Raw genomic sequence first — 13,471 nt, 5'->3', positions numbered from 1 at the left:
ATTTAGAGGAGGCCTATTTTCATGTGCCCATTGCGGTGGAGCACCGGCAGTTTCTTCGGTTCAGTTTTCTGCAAAAAACGTATCAGTTCAAAGTACTCCCCATCGGGCTTTCTCTTGCGCCCCGTGTCTTTACAAAGTTCATCCAGGTGCCTCTAGAACCCTTACAACAGGAAGGCATCTTAGTGCTACCGTACCTGGACGACTGGCTACTGTGTGCAGCAACCCCAGAGCAGGCGACAGCCAATGCCAATCGCCTTTTACGCCATGTCACAGCCCTAGGCTTCAGGGTCAATTGGGAGAAAAGTTGCCTTGTTCCTTCCCAATCGGTGAATTTTGTGGGCATGCACCTGGATTCCAGGACAATGCGGGCCACTCTCACCAGAACCAGACTGGATTCAATTCAACATGCCCTTACAAGAATCCGCACAGGATGCAGGATACCTTACCTTCAACTACTGAGACTGGCAGGACTGCTCACAGCAGCAACCGCAGTCATTCAGCTGGGACTACTGCACTTACGACCTTTTCAACGGTGGCTGATTGCGCTACGCCTGTCTGCAGTGCACAACAAGCAGACCTTGGTACGAGTGACAGAAAGTTGCAGCTCATGTCTACTTCGCTGCCGTCGGGAGGACTTCCTGCTGTCCGGAGTGACTATGGGCCCACCTCCTGCACGCAGGGAGGTAATCACGACGGACGCCTCCCTCATGGGCTGGGGCGGCATGTGGCAGCATCAAAGAGTGAGCGGTCAGTGGGGTCCTCACATGAAACGATGCCATATCAACTTTCTGGAATTACAGGCAGTCTTCCTGACTTCCCTCCCCTCCCTTCAGCTGACGCTGGCACTTCTGACTTGGGCGGAGACACGATTTCTCTCTCTGCGTGCGAGACACCTTCCCAGCCGCCTCAACACCGTGGCAGACACTCTGTCCCGGGGGGCCCCCGAGACCAGCGGATTGGTGTTTAAACAAAGGGGTGGTGAAAATGACCTGGAACACTTACGGTGCAGCAGCAGTGGACCTGTTCGCCTCGAAACAGACAACACACTGTCCCCTGTGGTATGGGGAACAATTAGAGTTTCTGGGCAGGGATGCTCTGGCCCACGAGTGGCCGAACCTCCTGCTTTATGCCTTCCCTCCGATACCACTGATCTGGGCAGTATTGAGTCGTGTCCAGGAAACAGGCCACAGGGTGCTTTTGATAGCTCCCAGGTGGCCGAGCATGCCATGGTTTCACTTGTTGCAAAAGTTAACAATGGGACCACCGAGTCCTCTGCCCTTGAGGAAGGACTTATTGTCTCAGATGGAGGGCTCTCTGTGGCACCCCTGCCCGGACAGGCTAAAATTTTGGGTCTGGCCACTAGGGGGAACCAGAGCATCATGGATTGTTCAGAAGGGGTTCAACCCACTGTTCTAAATGCTGGTCCTCAGTCCACGAGGGTAATGTATGCTAGCAGGTGGAAGCTTTTCAGTGCTTGGTGCGCGGCTCACAATCTAAGCCCTGCTGAGTGTTCTGTGGCAGCAGTGCTTGAGTTCTTACAACACCTCCTGGATGAAGGACGGACTCCAGCCACGTTGAAGGTGTATGTCGCTGCATTGTCAGCCCATAGGGCTCCTATAGACGGGGCTTCCTTAGGCGCTCACAAATTAGTGGTGGCCTTCTTGAAAGGCGCACGAAGATTGCACCCACGGCCGAGAGTCGCCATTGCCTCCTGGGACTTGCACACTGTTCTCAACGGTCTATGTTTGCCTCCATTTGAGCCGCTGGAACATGCTGACATTAAATGGATCTCATTGAAAACAGCCTTTTTATTGGCAATCACATCTGCCAAAAGAGTTGGGGAAGTTCACGCCCTCTCAGTAAGTGCTCTGTGCATGCGATGGGGACCAGATGACAACCAGGTTACTCTGTGGCCTAACCCTGCTTTTTTGCCTGTGCTGTCCCCGCAGTTTGCCAATCAGCCCATTACTTTGGCTGCATTTCAGGCTGATGAAGGATCACGCTTACCATTGTGTCCAGTGCGAGCCTTACGGCTGTATCTTTCAGTGACTGCGCAGTGGCGCACGACAGACCAACTGTTTGTGCGCTTCGGGGCCTGTCAGAAAGGGGCGGCCATTTCGAGACAGAGGCTGGCTCACTGGGTCTCGGACGCTATCGTTTCTGCGCATCATTCTGCTGGCAAAACGGCTCCCACATCTGTGAGGTGCCACTCGACGCATGCTATCGCGACCTCTTGGACAGCTCTGAAGGGCATAACTCTTGCCGACATCTGTTCTGCGGCTACTTGGTCTACGCCCTGCACTTTTTCAAGGTTTTACCGGTTGAACGTGGTTCCGCTTCCTCCGCTCTCTGCAGCAGTACTCCCTAGTGAGGACTAGGATTGTTGCGTTAACCTGTGTGCTTTAAATAAAGTTGTTGAACTTAACTGTGATGCTTGTGGGTCTTTATTCCTCGTGACTTGGTGGTATAAGTCTTCCACTATGTTTTCATCGCCTCTGGCGGTCTGTAACTATGAAATAGAACGCTGGTTACAACTGTAACCGTGGTTCTATGAATAGATGGGCAAAACCCAGAAATGCAGAGGAATTGTGGAATGTAGTTCAATCGTCCTGGGCTGGAATACCTGTTCACAGATGCCAGTAGTCGACTCCATGCAACACAGATGTGAAGCAATTCTCAGAAATAATGGTAATGCAACTAGATATTAGTGCAGTGATTCAAAGTAAAGCAAAATCTTGAGACATTTTTCCGTTTATACAGTAAAATGTTTGAGTTTGTAAAGAAAAATGCAAATACTGCTATTTTTTTCATTTCTTTTACTTCACTTTCTGTAAAGGTATAACACAAACTTGATCAGTTTTGGTCATGTTTTGATTTGAAATTGAATGTGCAGTGTTCCCAATGCATTGATATTATGGAATTAACAGCTATTCTAAGGATTTTGTAACCCAGAAATCTAGACGCACCCTAGCAGCTGCCCGGGCTAGTCTAGCAACTCTCCGGCTTGTGAGCTCGAAAAATTAAACTTCTATCAGGCCAATCACATCGTGTATAGAGACGTTAGGCGGGCTTAACATAATGATTGATGGCAGAGTTGCAACGGTTTGGCTTGAATTCCCTGCTACTTGAAAACAAAGAAGATGGATGTTGCTGTTGGCGAACAGCGTGACACGAGTTAAGCTTTTTTTAAGTTGACAAAAGTTTGAACTAGCCAACTAGCTCGGTTGGTGGGAAAACGCATGGGACTCATGAGTTGTAGCGCTGTCCTATTGCGTGCAGAGGGAATTTGAAAGACAACCAATTATCCCGCCCCTCGGACTGAGCACTGCCAACGGTGAGTGCCCAGACCCTACATTTTAATGTGGGTCTGGCTCGTCAGGCTAAGGATTTTGAGCTTTATTCAATTTTTTAAAACACACTGCTATTATTCTACACATAACTGTATCACGTTCTTTGACTTCTCCAGTGCTTTTAACACCATCCAACCCCTCAGACTGGGTGACAAGCTCCTGCAGATGGTGTGGATGCTTATCTAGTATCCTGGATTGCACCCTACCTGTATCAGGGATGGAGGAGGAATACAGGAGTCTGGTGGAGGACTTTGTGCAATGGTGCCCACCTACCACCTACAACTCAACACTGCTAAGACCAAGTAGTGGATTTCTAGTAGTAGTGGAGGTCTAAGCCCGCTCTGCTGCCAGTCACGAATCACGATTGAGGGGGTCAATGTGGAGGTGGTAAACACTTACAACTACAAGAAAGGGCAGAGTAGGCTGTAACCTACTTTCTGAGGAGGCTGCGGTCCTTCAACGTCTGCAGCAAGCTCCTCTGGATGTTTTACCAGTCTGTTGTTGCTAGTGTCCTCTTTTATGCTGTGGTATGCTGGGGAGGAAGCACTAAGAAGAATAGGGATGCTGGCCGACTGGACTGGCTAGTAAGGAAAGCTGGCTCTGTTGTGGGAGCTGAACTGGAGTGCATCACTTCAGTATCAGACAAAAGGACCCTGAACAAACTGATCAACATTTTGGACAATTTTGGACTGTCATCCACTCCACAGCACCATCATAAGAGCTCCTGTGTGACTGTTTAACTTCATACTTGACCAATGGCTGATACCCTATTACATTAAACCTTAATATGTCAAACCTATCCTTGCACTGTTGCTATAATTCATATATTACTATGTTTACATTTTTCATGTATATTGCCTATATAATTATACTATAACTGTTATATTACTATGCTTACATTTTTCTGTTTATATTACTATGCATAAATTACTATTATCATACTAATATGCTTACTTTTTTCTCTTACATTGTCCATATTTAATGCTGGTCTCTTATATTGTCCATATTTATGGCTGGTCTCTAGACTTAATCCCTGCACTGTTGGACTTATTTGCACTACATGATGACACCACATAGAGCAGTGTTTCTCAAAGTGTGGTCCGGGGACCATTGGTGGTCCGCAAGCTATCCCAAGTGGTCCGCGAGAAGACGTGGTAAAATATAATATAGAATATAAATTTGCAATATTGAACCAACTTGTACTGTATGTGAATCCAAACAGTTCTGCAACACTGTCTATGTAAGATATGCCAGTTTAAATCATATGAATCCTCTGACACAATAAGCAAAGTGCAAAGACAATAAGCAGTGAGTAGGCCGATTGTGTAATATACTGTTGAAGTAGGTCTACTCTCTTTTTTTTTAGCTAGGTGGTCCGTGAGTTTTTGTTTAATTGGTTAAGTGGTCCTTGGTCTGAAAAAGTTTGAGAAACACTGACATAGAGCACCTTACCACTGCATACTGAAACACAGGGTCAGTTATTGCCCTGTCACTGCAAGTGCCGCATGCTTATACATCCTTAGTACATTCGTGTGGATCCTTGATTTAGTATATTTTACTGTCCTTATGAGTAATGTTGATTTGTTTTTTTTTTCTTAATCATCCTGTTTATGTTGTAGTGTATGTTGTGTGTGATGTCTTGAGCTACTGGGACCTTGAATTTCCCCTTGGAGATCAATAAAGTATCTATCTATCTATCTACATCATTGATTAATATGAATAATATGAGATGTTTTCAGAACAGTTTACCATGATCCACTGGTTATTGCTTTGATACCATCTTAAGGGACATCGTGTTAAAGCTGCAGTTGGCAAGATTTTTTTGATCATATTCACTGAAACCGAAACAATGCTCCGACAGAACAACATAAATCAGCCGGTTTTAGAAAAAAACCTGCACCTCTACCTCCACCTAGAGCCTGTTATTTGTTTTGCAAAAACCCACAGCTCTCTGTTCTTCTGGTCCAATCAGAGCAGGGCTGTGTGAGATCTGACTGTCAATCACAGTCTGGTGCGCACTGACGAGCACAAACTCGATGAGAGGGTGCTTGGTGGTAGTGGGGGAGGGGCATGAGAGTTGTAAACATTCAAAATTTTGGCTAAGTCCCCTCAATCTGTCAGACTGGCCAACTGCAGCTTTAATGAAAGCATTGAATAATGTGTTCTTTCAAATCTTTCAAGACAATTACTTTGCATGTGTCCATTGTATAGAGCTTCTGATTGGTAGAGCCTTAATCATAATTGTTTGTCTTTTCTCAGTTAGGCTCTCTCTCCTTTGTGTTATGTCTTCAAAGACTTCTCTCACCTCAACACTAATAAACCAACATTTTAAGACATCAACACTACTTGTGTTCTTCACTAATATCCAGTTTAAGGTAGATATTGGATTCATCTATTATTCTCTTCATCAGTGGCTTAATTGTCACTCCTGCAGGCACACAAAACGGCAGCCTTATTTCCACCAGAGGGATATTTCACAAAACCTACTGCTTACAAGACGTCAATGATTTAATTCTAATGTTTTTCTTTAATGTGCCTGTATTATCAGATGTACGGATGCAAAAAAATGTTAAATAAAATAGAATTCACAAATAGATGTCTAAGATGGAAATGCATTTTTAACTGTTGGAATTGACCAGCAGAAGAAAATTCAAAGGTCAAATACAAGCAAATGCATAATCGTTGGGAACTTCAACGATAGTTTTCTAGCTTGCATCAAAAACTAACAGGCCACTGTTTGACCACTATTTCAATGCTTTAATTATACACCAGTCCAGGACTATTCATGCATATTTTTGACTTTTGACTTTTCACACAGACTGGAAAAGCAAAGATGCCCATAAGAAACAGCATACATATAAACAAAGACATAAAAATGTTACAGAAATACTGGGCTTTCTTGGCAAACTGTAAGACATGAGGTGTGCGGTGCACATTGTAAAAAGTCTATAGCAAGCATGCCCCACTGTTGCACTACATTCAGCTCTCATCAGCTTCCAGGTTGATGTTGTTTCCAAACTTGGCATAGAGCTGAACCTTTAAGCCTCCAAGAACTTCTTGTATGGACGACACCCTCCCCTCCAGAACCTTGACCTCTTCTTTCAGGCCCTCCTGTGAATATTCAAAATTGAAAGCAACAATATGCATTAATTTGCCCTTTTAAATGTATGTTTTAATACAGTAAAGAGGGAAGATCAATGGTCTGCACCATCACACTAAACTCAACTTAGGTCAAGCATTACTCCTTACAGCGCTGTTATAGGCTGACATTTCTGGAGATTGGCCACGAGAAAAAATTTTCTGGGTATCACAATTAAAAAATGTAATGTGCACTCAAAATGACATACATTAAGCTTTTGAAGTGGGTATTTTGTCATTTTGCTAAATTTTTAGCTTACTACAAGAAAGCAACCGGAATCATAATGTTAATGATGGTGAAGGTTTGCTCTCAATATTCTTCTCAAAGTTCCTAAAGCCACACCCTTTCCACCTCCATCTATCTGAAAACACCAGGGATGCTGCGCTAAAGGCATATATATTCACAGACAAGTGTAATATAGTATAACAAGGGCTAATGAATAGCGCAGGCTTAAAATAGCCTTTGGAATTAAAATAACCCCACATCATCACATTCCCTTCACCATACCTAGAGATTGGCATGGGGTACTTTCCATAACATCATCTCTCAATGCAAATCATGCCAGCTATTAGGCTAACTGAAATAAAACCATGCCAATAGGTATGGTGAAGGGTATGTGATGATGTTGGGCTATTTTAATTGCATAGGGCCAAGGGAACTTTATCAGGATGCATAGCATCCTGGATCCATTATATAACTGGCCTTTACAAATAAAAATCTGCTTGCATCTATGGGAATTTAACATAGGGGTGTGTTTACTTATGCCCCCTGTATTTTATTTATTTATGATATTCATTCACAAAGAAAATTGGTGTCCTTAAAGGTTGGATTTTTCCTCATTTTTTTAATTAAGGCATTAAAGCAACACCAAAGAGTTTTTTGTACCTTAAAATAATGTTTCCAAAATCGTTTCAGTGGATCATCACCGGTGGTGGATAAACAAATAGCGTGCATGCGACAGAGGAAAAGTGCTTTGGTGTTGCTTTAAGATAAATTTCCAAAAGATGCTTTTTTTTATTCCTCATGGGTGTGCAAACTTTAACGTGACTGTAGAGGTAGACCGATTAATCGGTTTCTTGGTGTTTTATGCTCCCAACGTTGTCTTCAAGGCAGCGCTGCCTGGAAGGCACTAGGGTTAGCCATGGGTTAAGGTTAGGGTTAGGGTTGGGGTTAGGTTTAGGGTTAGGTGCCTTTAAGTCAGTGGTGGCAGAGTTGCCTGGAAGAGGACGTTGGGGGCTTAAAACACCATTGAGCAATTAATCGGGCTGATTTACGCGTGATGCACACTGCCCCTTGTGGCAATTCAATTACCAGCAGACTCAACAATTCTTGGGAGAAAACTAAAAGGATTAAATTCTTATCATCTTATCATTCTTTATCATACAAATAGAGGGGGAAAACAGCCAAATACTGGCCAAAAGAAATCGGCAGCATACAATTTATGGGCCATCGGCTGACCCTGATTTCCTGAGAGATTGGCATCGGCCACAGAAAAACCCTTATTGGTCGACCGCTAATCTCATCCTGCTACAACCACTGGCAGAACATAATGGAATCACCATTCTTGGAGGATGTTCATTCAGCTGTTTTATTTTTTAGAAAAAAGACAAATCACAGATCTGCATCAAAACTATTTTTCTATAACAGATTAACATTCTGGCTTTGTGAAACATAGCTAAAGAAATTCAATCACTCAATCCTGAGGAAAAAATGATGGAATCAGAAACCTAAAACATCATAATTAGAACTTTGTTGCACCTCCTCTGGCTTTTATGACCTCTTGAATTCTCTGAGACTTCACTAATGTAGAATTGTATGCTTAATCAATCATGTTTCAACTTTGTCAAACAGCAAATGGTGCCTTGTCATACATTTTATAGAAATATATATATATATATATATATATATATTTATATATATATATATATATATATATATATATATATTATACATCATTAATTTTCAATGGGATTGAGATTCAGACTGTGTTTTCTAGCCATGTCATTGACTTGATACATTTTCCTAAAGAAAAGTTTTAATGTTCTTTGCTCTATGGCAAGACACATTGTAATCCTGAACAATTACTTACTCAATTGTTAATCAATTGACGACAAAAGTGTCCAAAATTTCAATGTACACTTTTCTGACATGCAACCCCATATTATCAGTGACTGTGGAAACTTTCTTCAGGCAGTCATCTTTATATTTTTCATTTACATTCAGTTACAGTGGGCTAAAGACAGCAACTATGGGCTGCGGATGATTGGATGAGAGTGATATTCAGAGACCAATCACAAATCTGCATTGGGCGAGATGATGCTGGAACTTCTGTTTAGTGCCGTTCCAATGAAATATAAAGATGACTGCCTGACTTTTTTGATGTTTCACAGAACGTTTGCCAGAATGTTCATCTGTTACAGAAAAATAGTTTTGAGGGACATCTGTGACTTGTCTTTTTAAAAAATAAATAAATTAAACGGCTGAATGAACATCTTTCTCGAGTGGTGATTCCATATTTTTGCCATGGGTTGTATTATGATTATGATCACCGTTATGTTCAATGTTAGCTTTAGCTTGTTATCCTGTTTGTGCTGATGGGGTATGTCACACTACCTTGTATTTGTTAAGCAGTGCATTCTTAAGAAGCTATTTGTTAAGCAATGTATGAATAATTTGCCTTATCCAGGCGGCGGCCATTGTAAACCAAAATGAGGCTACAGGGTACACAAACCATAGGATTGTTGTGTCGTATGCATTCACCAGTAGGTGGTGAAAATGCATTAATGATATAGGCATTGTACCCCGTAGCCTTAGTCTAGAAATCTAGACGCGCCCCTAACGGCTTGTGAGCTCCAGAAATCGAAACTTAATCAGGCCATTGAAATCGTGTATAGAGTCGTTAGGTGGGCTTAACATAATGATTGATGGCAGAGTTGCAACGGTTTGGCTTGAATTCCTTGCTACTTGAAAACAAAGAAGATGGATGTTGCTGCTGGCGAACAGTGTGACACGAGTTAAGCTTTTATTATGTTGGCAAACGTTTGAACTAGCCAACTAGCTCCGCTGGTGGGAAACGCATGGGACTCATAGTGCTGCCGCTGTCCTATTGCGTGCAGAAGGAAATTTGAAAGACAACTGATTATCCCGCCCCTCGGACTGAGCACTGCGAACGGTGAGTGCCCAGACCCTACATTTTAATGTGGGTCTGGCTCGCCAGGCTACCGTAGCCTCCCTTTGGTTTACACAATGGCCGCCGCATGAGTAAGGCGAATTGGCTAAGGTTGGAAGAAAAAAATCTTTACCTTTGCAGTCTCTAACATCTCCTGTGTTTCCTCTTGAGAGTGACTGATGAAGACATCACCAATTTGGTATGGAATTAACAATGAGTCATCTTCACACATCATGAGGTCATCACTGGCATCCTCCAGATTCTGAAGTGATTTCTAGAAGAAAGTAACCAGTAGGTTTTGCTAGACCACTTCATACAGAATGATAAATGACAGACATCTTTAAAACCTAGTGAAAGAAATAGTGACTGTATTCTTACCTTTTTAGCCTCTATTTCATCTTTAAGTTCAGTCATTCGATTGGTGTTTCTGGCAAACTTATTTATCTTCTGCTGATCTTCAAAAGTTACATTGACGTCCTCTACAGCCTGGAAACAAACAAATAAGAGTAATAAGCAAATATGAGCCTTCAACAAAAGTGTCTATACTTTGCCTTTGTCTATAATGTGTTAATAGTGAAGCAGTTAATTCACAATACTTCATTCACAATACTATTTATGCCCAGGATCAGTTTTTGGTTCCACAAACATAATTTTATGTAGGACATTATCCACCATCTCCCATTAATAAAGCTTTTTCTGGAATCAGTCTATGGCTAGCAAAAATTGCATAATTAAATATAACATTTAAAGCTTATTGGGTTTATAATCAACATTGTTAGTGCTCTGCAAAGTAATAATTGTCTGTTAAACAACACAATGTAGTTCTTTTACCCACTGACATATACTAAGGAGATTGGAGTCTCTGACATTCAGAACGCCTGGTATTGCACTGGTATGTAACTTTATTGTCACGGGTAGAAGCATGACCCTTTTCGTCAGATTAAGACTAATTGGCTATCCAGTGCATCAAAAATGTACCTTGGAAATCCAGAGTTCTCGCAAGAGCACAATGGAATTGTCTCTGCGAGACACTCTGGCAAAGAGCAATGATGCACGTTACTTTTACCCCAACAAATTCGGGTAGTGTTATCCGATTGCGTCGAAGTCCGAAATCATTCAGAGTAAACATGGTCTAGTGTTATCCAATTGCATGCAGTGAGATTTTTAAATGCATGCTTGTTGCTGCCCCTTGAGTTGGGCCATTACATTGCTCTTTGCCAGACCCTTAATCTTTCTAGATTATCAGGGTCTGGATTTTCCAGTGCATCAAAAATGTACAAAAAGGGGGGATTTAAAGCAAGTTATCTTAGATTAGCTCAATTATGCTGCATGCTCCTCTGCATGATCCTCTGACTCTCAACACTTTTGTATTAAATTGTAACAATGGTGAAGGCTACAAAAACACCTGGCTCCACCGGAAATAACAAGCCAGGTCAAGAACTTTCCATGCATAGAGTGGATTGGTGCCCATTTCCGAATCACCAAAAACCCAGGATCCAATCACAATCACTTATCCGGCATATGGCGTGCTTTAGTTTATATGATGACAGAGCAGTGCATTTAACACAACCAATGGCTGTGCTGGTGGCGACAGGGTTAAACGGATATGGGCGTGTATTTTCTTTGGAATTGAATAAACAACTGCATTTAAAACCTTAATTTACAAGATACACACAGTTGAGATTGAAAAGAGGTCTGGTGTCAAATAACCACTATTCTGGGCGCAGTAAGAGCCTTACATTGTTCTCTGTATTTCATTCATTTTGTAAGTCAGAGTAGCATCAAAATAAATAGGCCTAATGGTACATGGTTGCATGGTGTTACTTCCTTATTCTTTCACACAAGCATACGGGTATTTGTAGGCGTTTAAGGGCGTTTTTGGGAGGTAACCAGGCAGGTACGCCATGCTTTTGGAGGTGCAAACAAACGCTGCATCGCCATTGAGATCACATAGTAAGGAGCTGGCTCAAGGGTTATAAATGTATTTCTGTCGTGTTTAGTTGTATAACGAAAACACAGTTTATAGCCATACATGCGTGTTCACGTCTGGCTCCTTGGCTATCAATTTGGTAACGATGGGCTATTTGATATGGAGTGAGGATTGTCTCAAAATGATTTAAATATATATAAAAGGATATATATATACACATATACATACATTTATAAATATCCAAATACAAAATACAAATATAAAAATGTGACATATAAATAAATATAAACAAATTTATATAAATGAACGTGTCTGTAAATATATTTTCGAGATTTGAAAATAAATATGCTTGACAGTAGGAATGTCTCAAAATTACGTCAGACATAAAAGCAAAAAGGAGATTCACAAATGCGGATTCCACATACAAGTTCCACAAGTCAAGCATATTTATTTTCAAATCTCGAAAATATATTTACAAAGACACGTTTATTTATATAAATTTGTTTATTTATTTGTATGTCATATTTTTATATTTGGATATTTATAAATGTATGTATATATATATCCTTTTATATATATTTAAATCATCCTCACTCCATAATTTGACGTCTTTAGAACACTAAACATATCGGAGGTGTCAAATGAGTTAGCCTACTCCAGTCTAGATTGTTTGACGTTAATCACTCCTATGATGTATTGCTATTGTCTATCCATAGTAAAATGCCTGTTTTGAAGTTAACTGATGGTTAAATAACCAAAAATCCGATTGTTTGCACCTCCAAATGGGTGTGACATACGTCTGTGACGCGAGTTTGTGTGAAGCATGACAGTGAAATGCAAATAATCAAACCCATGGCATTAATAATTAAACAATCAATGGAAAATGGAGAGAGGGAGATTATGCAGCGTTGAATAATTCCGACACCACAACATGCATGCTGTACATGCCGCTGCAATCCAGTTAGCTAACGTTATTTATGGTTGGACACGACATGGCCCTTGTAGGGTAATGTTCGCATTTTCTCTGTTAACTTCACTTCGCTTTCTTTAGTGGTGGTAGGCAGCTGTTTGTTTCAATTGGTCAACCAACCCTGAACTCGAAGATGAATGGTAAGCACATCAGCCGTGTGACAACTAAAATTCTAGCAAGACACCACGAATTACATCTAATAAATCAACACTATGAAACACATCGAACACAAAAAACATAAAAACACTGACTGAAAACTCATTTTTCACTGATAGCAGTCTTAGCACTCACAGCTAACTAGCAACTCATGCCGAACTGCCAGCATGCCGTCCAGGCCGACGGGCGGTGTGGGTGTGTAACGTTAATGTTTTGTAGGAATCCAAAAATAAAGATGATAATTCATAATACACACAAACAAAACATTGTCCCCGCTGAAGCCTTTCGGTTACAGCTTACAGACATCCCAAAACGATTGCTTATGATATGAGGAAACTTACGACTCCTTTTTTCATGGTGGCTGCCATCTTGAATCGCTTGTGGGCACTGTACTGACCTCTGTTGGACATATTGATAATAACATGCATACACATCAGATAGGGCCTGCCCTGCCCAGGCCTGGATAGGCCTTCCTTTGCAACACTTTTGAAATGTATGTCCATTTTTAAATATTAGACTTTCATCTCTCTGTTAATGACCCTTATAATGTAAAATGAATAGTCAGGTTCAAGTCATTCACAGTAGCCTACTTAGAATGGCATCAAACAATGCAACTGATAATGGAGTGGAATGGGAAAGTGACCCCAAACCTTTGTCCGATAGTGTATATCTATATCTTTCATGTTAGAATATGCTAATTATTGTCAGACACATCAAATGAAACACACTATGTGCAGGTTTAGATATGTCTCACCAG

General features: G+C 41.4%; 1 protein-coding gene across 1 annotated transcript; it reads right to left on the bottom strand.

Moving 5' to 3' along the window:
• Positions 1-5,852: 5,852 nt before the first annotated feature.
• pfdn4 (prefoldin subunit 4) lies at positions 5,853-13,106 on the bottom strand. Its single transcript, XM_076275908.1, has 4 exons — positions 13,056-13,106; positions 10,037-10,144; positions 9,792-9,932; positions 5,853-6,461 (listed from the first exon to the last, which is right to left on the bottom strand). The coding sequence occupies exons 1-4, from the start codon at positions 13,080-13,082 to the stop codon at positions 6,330-6,332; spliced, it is 408 nt and encodes a 135-aa protein (XP_076132023.1). The 5' UTR covers positions 13,083-13,106; the 3' UTR covers positions 5,853-6,329.
• Positions 13,107-13,471: the final 365 nt, after the last annotated feature.

The sequence above is a fragment of the Alosa pseudoharengus genome, unplaced genomic scaffold, assembly GCF_046254945.1.
Source record: "Alosa pseudoharengus isolate Yale_2024_CS ecotype anadromous, Long Island Sound unplaced genomic scaffold, YU_APseudo_1.1 YU_APseudo_1.1_scf_9, whole genome shotgun sequence".
NCBI lineage: Eukaryota > Metazoa > Chordata > Actinopteri > Clupeiformes > Clupeidae > Alosa > Alosa pseudoharengus.
The sequence above is the reverse complement of the archived record's forward strand: the minus strand, read 5'-3'. Positions and strand labels throughout refer to the sequence as shown.